General features: G+C 34.8%; 1 protein-coding gene across 1 annotated transcript; it reads left to right on the forward strand.

Moving 5' to 3' along the window:
- The first annotated feature begins 4344 nt into the window (after positions 1 to 4344).
- LOC134272909 (uncharacterized) lies at positions 4345 to 6096 on the forward strand. Its single transcript, XM_062755084.1, has one exon. The coding sequence runs from the start codon at positions 4345 to 4347 to the stop codon at positions 6094 to 6096; it is 1752 nt and encodes a 583-aa protein (XP_062611068.1).
- The last annotated feature ends 815 nt before the right edge of the window (positions 6097 to 6911 follow it).

A 6911-nucleotide genomic window follows, 5' to 3' on the forward strand; every position in this document is an offset into this window, starting at 1 on the left:
CAAAGCTTTTTGTTTTTGTATAATTTTTTTTACAATTATAAGACTTCTTTATTATATGTGAAAAAAAGAAAAAGCTAAATATAGGAAAAATCTGTTAATAACTAATATATCCTAAAAATTAAGAAAAACAGAGAAAATTCGGATTAGCCAATATCCAGTTAAGATAAATTATTTATGTTCATTTGGTAATATCACGCTATAAACCCCGTATAGGAATATGTTTTTCGCTATAGACCCCGTATAGTAATATGTTTTTATGCAAAAGGAACAATCATTAAACTTTTTAAAATAGAAGTAGGTAATACATGATTGGCAACAGTTATCTTTTACTCTTAATGTCAAGGTAAAAGACAATGACCTTGACCTGACCTTGCCTCTTATATAAAACAGTCAAGTTTAATTTCACTGAAACTATCACTTACTAATATTATCTTCTTGATTCTGTGAAAATTTAATTAATTTTTAAATACTAAACATATGAGATGAATCCTACCATACTAAAGGCTTCCCAGGGCTTAAACGGCATTTAAAATGTAACGCTGCATTTCAAAGTTGATTTTGAATTTAATTTTAAGTTATGTACTTTAGAATACCCTTTTCATATAGAGATTTCTCAAGGCTATATATAAACATATTTGTTACGATATCACATGACCGTGTTGATCACGTGACTGTAATTTCTTTCTTTTTTGGTGGGGGATGTTTCACATAAATCGCTTCGGCGCAGGTTAACACAATTATAATTAACTTTTTCTAGCATAAATAAACTCGTGGCATCCTTGTGATCCCAAACTGTGCTTGGGAAATGTAATAAGTTTTTATTTGGAACAAAATATTTCACACCAACTTCAACTTACAGACAAATCTAAGGGTATTTTCCGCTGAATATCGTCATCTGTTTTAAAACAAAGCCATCATACATCTTTCCCAAGCAGGATTCAGTTACAGGGGAAACTCCTCCTACATATTTCCACAAAATATTTTTAATAAATCCTCTTTAATAACCTGCGACAGGCTCTTTTAAACACATATGATGAAATCTGCCTCTGTCCATTGGTTTTCGTACGTACTAAAACAAAAGTAATAAAGAAAAGTTATCTAAATTATTCGAATATATTAGATTTTTGAAAACATGTTAAAAACCTTTTTTTAAACTAGCATTCTGCATCTTTAAATGCAGATTTAACTAAAGTGTAAAGTTTATGACACTTTCCCCATCATTACAGCACAAGTATGCAGTGACTTTACGTCATTTTCAATTATGACGTCATACATTTGCAGTTCAGAGGAGTGCTTGCACAGAGTACACTACAATATTCTGTGGGGAGCCTTATCATACCTGCGTTGTTGAATAACTTTATCACCTTCATAGTGTCATATATGTGTTAGAAATGGGGTGATGAGGGAGGATTGAAATCCTCTCCCCCATTTTTGCAAGAAAAACAAAGCATAGGTGTTTTGAAAATTGGAGTCTTTCCCCTCAAACGTACCATCATTTTTGCTCAATTTTCTATGTTTACTTACCTAAAATTTGTTTAATATTGTTTACTGAAATTCATCATTTTATGTTATATCAATAGCAGGTACAAGTAAACTTGTGATAATGTTTGTTATCAGGCTCTTCAATCTTAAACATGTAGCCTGTTATCAGGCGTTTATTTTTAAATCGAAACTTGGTATGCTACCTGAAATGACATGAAAACTTTACGGAAAAATAAGCAGCTGTTGTCAAATGTCAATAAAAGAAAGGTATGTACATATTTAACCATGTTAGCATTATTCTTGGATCCTCTATGATTTTATTCAAACAAAGGAATTTTATGTAAATTTCAATTTCAATAATGATTTTAGGACATCATTTACATAACGAATTGCCTCAGCTTTTCCGTTGTTTAATTCCCCGATCATGTCAAGAACCAAACATCTTGTGCGGCCGATCGAAAGGGAATACTTGCTTCACGATACTATTACAGTATACATCATTTTTATGCCCCTACTGGGGATTGAACCCGGGCCTCTGGCTTGCCCGTCCAGCGCTCTATCAATGGAGCTAAAGGTTTAACCCACTAGCCCAAGCTAGTAGACAGACATGTCTTACACTACTACATTGTCTCCCTCCGGAGAATCAGATGTCGTAATCTCTTTTTGAGTGTCGACGTCTAGGGGCGTAGTTCTTGGGTATTCACATTCACCCGTCAAAGAACACCTGGGTCCCAACATTGGCGCCAAATGTAATACAGACAATTTTGTGCCTCTGGTGGGGATTGAACCAGGGGCCTCTGGCTTGCTAGTTCAGTGTTCTACCAATTGAGCCAAAGGTTTAACCCACTCGCCCAAGCTAGTAGGATGCATTGTATCTTACACTAGTACAATACCATCTGATCCCAGCTCTGATGTTTCAGAAGTCCATGTTCTTTGTTCTGTATTAAATAAGATAACTAAAGTTTTTTTTATTCATTAATGTTAAGGAATTATTATTGGCTAAATGGCCGTGATTTCATCATAGAAATGAATCTGAATTTGACAAGGCAAATCACTAGACCTATATTAAGTAAACTTTCTGAAGATAAAGCAAATCGTGACATACAATATATGAAATGTGTTTAATGTTATAAATCATCTTGTCGGTCTTTATCGCTGCTGACAAAACTCTTTATGTACATATTAAACTATGTCATTACAAAACCACTGGTCAGTTAAATTGATTATCTTTTTTTTTATCTTCATGTTCGAACATCTGCCAGAGAAAAAACAATGTTTTCAGATCAGTTTCAAAGTGTCTTAAGAATAAATATTTTGCAAGACTACACATAGTAGAGAAAAGCTTCTTTGTTTAATATCAAAGATGTTTTACTCTTCCTATCTTACTCATTTTTTATCAAATGATATGCCCTCTATTACATCGTCGCAAACCACGGGATAAATGTACGATCTCGCCCATTCTGGCCGTGGTTGAACGGGGAAAGAATTCTTTAGCTCATTAAAATATTGAACAATGCGAGTAAAGCATACTCGGATGGTGAACTTTATCGCGACCTTTCAATGTCCAATCGCAGTATAGGAAATATTTCTTGTATACTGATGAAGTAAGTTGTTGATTTCAATTACGATGGAAACAACACTTGCCACTGACTGGATATGACGTCACAGTAGAGAGGCGTAAATATTCAAGACAGTTTTTGTGATCAAGCAGCACGGGTAGGACAGAACTATATGCGGTCCGTGGCTTGAGACGATGCCTCTATCATTGCTTCAATGAAATATATGGCGATAACGAACAGCAATTATGCTTTACAACATTTTCGTACAATAGCCTATTAAAATATTAATATAATGCATATTTATGAGATGCAAAAGTGTTTGCAAACTTCGCAAATTAGGAGCAGAACTAGGACGTTTTAAATATCAGAGTCGGGATTATGTTTTTTGAGCTGTAGGTATCACCTGTCGACAGATCACACTTTGTTACAATTAAATAACTGGAAAATGTGTAGACAATAATGACCTAATAACTTGTACGCAAAATCCTTTAATTAACACTTGAAAATAGAAGGTACTCCCTGATACAGTGCGTGACTATATCGACAATAGAAATCATAAAAATAAAACTACTAATCTGCTTGAATCTTTGTTTGTACATAATTTGCTTTGACTACGAATTGGTCATACTTGGAGCATGTATATAAAAGTATTCTTTTAATAACCGTAACGTGAAGCGGTCACCCATCCAAGGGTTAAACAGGCTCGCCGTTGCTTAACTTGCCTGATATAGAGGGAGACTCCACCAGAAAAGCTACCTGACTCGTGATGCAGTATACATTCCCTATATATACTGTCCGCTAAATAACTATCTTGTTTTTTAATGTTTTGGTACTTACGAAATTCTCATGTTTATAACTAATATTCATATCATTGAACCTTAATTATCCGCATATTGTATGAAATCAATTAATCAAGTGGAATAAATTTTAACTTAATTTTTGTCTGGAAGGTAAAAAACCTAGGTTAATGCTTCTGGATTATTGAAATGCCTTTCATATTTTCACTTGGATTATTTTTTTTTAAACCAATTTCATTTTTTTTATCGTCGATGAATAAAAACATGAATTTAAAAGTTCAAATGAATGCAAATTGTTTAGAAGACAAGGTTGGAATTCTGCAATCGCAATTACTGATGAGAATCCTTTTTATGAATGTAATAAAGATTTTATAAGTCATTTGCCTAGAGATTAGGGATCCTTTCTTAACATAATTTCTAAAGATTGCCGTTTTGGATACTTTTAAAGAAATAAATTTTATGGTTTATCGAGATTAAAAATATTTTATTTTTCATGCAGTTTTGAGATGGCTGATGATAAAGTGGAAGAATCTAATGGGACAGCTCAACACTACATAGGGTGTGCAATATGTGAAGTTAGCTCCAACTTATACTGCAATGACTGCCACCAGAGCTTGTGTGATCAGCACCGAGATGTCCATCTCAAAGAAGAGAGAAACAGACACCATGAAGTTGTTCTGTACAAAGACAGAAGAATACGTTTACCGGTCGAAAAATGTACATTTCATCCGACAAAAGATCTTGAAATCTTCTGCGACTCTTGCAGGGATCCTATTTGTTTCAGATGCTCTACTTCAAATCACAGAAATCACCAGACCTCCGATTTAGAGATTGTCTATAATATAACACTACAGCAATGTAAAGATCAGCTGACAAAAATCCGTGAAGTAAAACTTGATTCCCAGAAAGAACGAACAGAACAAGATGAAGAAAGATTTAATCTGACGAAATCAGCCATGGAACGAAGATTCAGTGAGATAGAAGACATTTTAAATATTGTTCTTTCCGAAAAGTTGAGTGAACTTGGTGCAATGAAAGATTCATATTTTAAAGAAACAGAAAAAGAGATATCAAATATAGAAGCCTCAATTGCCCAACAAAAATACGAGATGGAAAGGACATTAACGAAGCCGTCAAGCCTCTTAAAATTCCATCAGAGATTGATATCACATGCACTGGAGGAAGTACATGACCTTGTAACTGATCATTCGACATTACCGACATTCATTAAAGGTATAGAAGATAAAAAGGTGATCGAAAAACAATTTGGAGAAATTAAGTGGCCAGTAAAAAAACTGTATTCAGGTCCTCACGAAGAAGCTATTAATTTAAGCCAGAGCTTTCCACCTCTGAGTAAGGAGAGAGAAGCAGAAAGCAGAAGGACAATGCTGCCACTGTGCGATATTCTAGGTGCTCCGAAAATTAAATTTGATGTGAAAAAGGAAGGAATGATGAACATTCGTACCCCAGCCTATCATTTATCTGGTTTGTCCTCTGGGAATTTCTGGGCCAGTAACAGCTGGGGTGAGCTCATCTTATTTGACAAGAAGGGGAATGTTTTAAAGAAAATAACTACTAACGTAGTAGATGCCATGGGTTATCACACAACCACCATAGAGGGAAAACTTTTCTTCACAATTGCCAAAAGTAAAGCAATATTCCAAGTAACTAGCGAGTTGACCACCTCGAAAATTATCTCGTGTGAGGAGTGGGAACCAGGGGCCATTCACTCCTCCCACATTAATGGAGACATACTAGTGGGTAATAATAAAAATAAAGAATTCAAGGTGACAAAATTTACAAAGGAAGGGAGGAAACTCCAGGTGATCCAAAGAGATGAAGAAGGGAACAACCTTTACAAGAGTATAAACTACATCACAGAGAACATCAACGGTGACATCTGTACATCAGACTATACCGCCCATAGCGTGGTAGGGGTGAGCAGATCCGGACAGCACCGGTTCTCTTACTTAGGTCACAAGTCTCAGTCTGAATTCCATCCTAATGGTATCCGTACAGACAAGCTGGGACATATCTTGGTGTGTAATAGCTACTGCGCCTTGCTTGGCCTCAGAAATTATTCCAGTGTCCACCTGCTGGACATTGATGGTCAATTCCTTTCACTTTTACTCTCACCAGATCAATGTCCGGAGAAACCCCGGGCTCTCTGTTTGGATGACCATGACACATTAATGGTCGTGGGTGAGGATAGTGCTACTGTCACTTTGTACAAATATTTCCAGATGAAAGAAAACTAAAAATATGTAAATCCAGAAGAAGTGTGAACCCAATCAAAATTGCACACTTACTAAATTCCATAGAAAGTTTTATTTATGCACTCTTTCATAATTTTTGAACTCAAAATAAAGTGGTTTAAAGTCAATTTTAGGACCAATCATTCAATGTGACGATCTATTCCTAAAGCTAGTAAAATATCCAATCTAGAACGTTTACTTGCGATACAAGAAAACATTTTTTTTTCGCAGCACATTTAAGGTTACAAAAAGGAGGCGGAGCCTAATTTGTACGGGAAAACTTGACTATGACATCATACACAATATACGTCATACAACATTTCTTTAAAATACCACAAAATGAGTTTATCTGCTAATTGAACCAGTAATAAATGATCCAACTACATAAAAACTTACTACAGGGTATTGTTTTGTCTTAAGTTAAATCCCACATAACATGTTATATACATGTCACTGATCGCAATACACTTGTCAATATGACGTCATTTCTTACAACGTGACGTAGTTTGTATGCAGTGAGAGACAGATCAAGTAATATTTTCTCAACAAAATATGTATTCTCTTATTAAATAAAATATTATTTACAGATATTCTATGTGCCAATAACTTGAATTTAATGTCTTCTTCACTATTTTATTAATATATTTTCTGTACATTACGTATTTAATTTACACTGCCGTATATTTGTATGCAAGTACACCGGAGGGTAATGAGGGGGTCTTAATAAATCGGTCTAGTACAAGGGCATACACTCTATGAATCATAGTAAGCTTTTACATTTCAACTCTAGAACTATTAAGGTATCTGAATGAATCCTG

Source organism: Saccostrea cucullata, unplaced genomic scaffold, assembly GCF_032062105.1.
Source record: "Saccostrea cucullata isolate Sc308-1 unplaced genomic scaffold, CSIRO_AGI_Scuc_v1 ctg1978, whole genome shotgun sequence".
Lineage (NCBI taxonomy): Eukaryota > Metazoa > Mollusca > Bivalvia > Ostreida > Ostreidae > Saccostrea > Saccostrea cuccullata.

Bases quoted from the DNA above. Each gene is read 5' to 3' on its own strand.
- LOC134272909 (XM_062755084.1), top strand. From the start codon at position 4,345: ATGGCTGATGATAAAGTGGAAGAATCTAATGGGACAGCTCAACACTAC.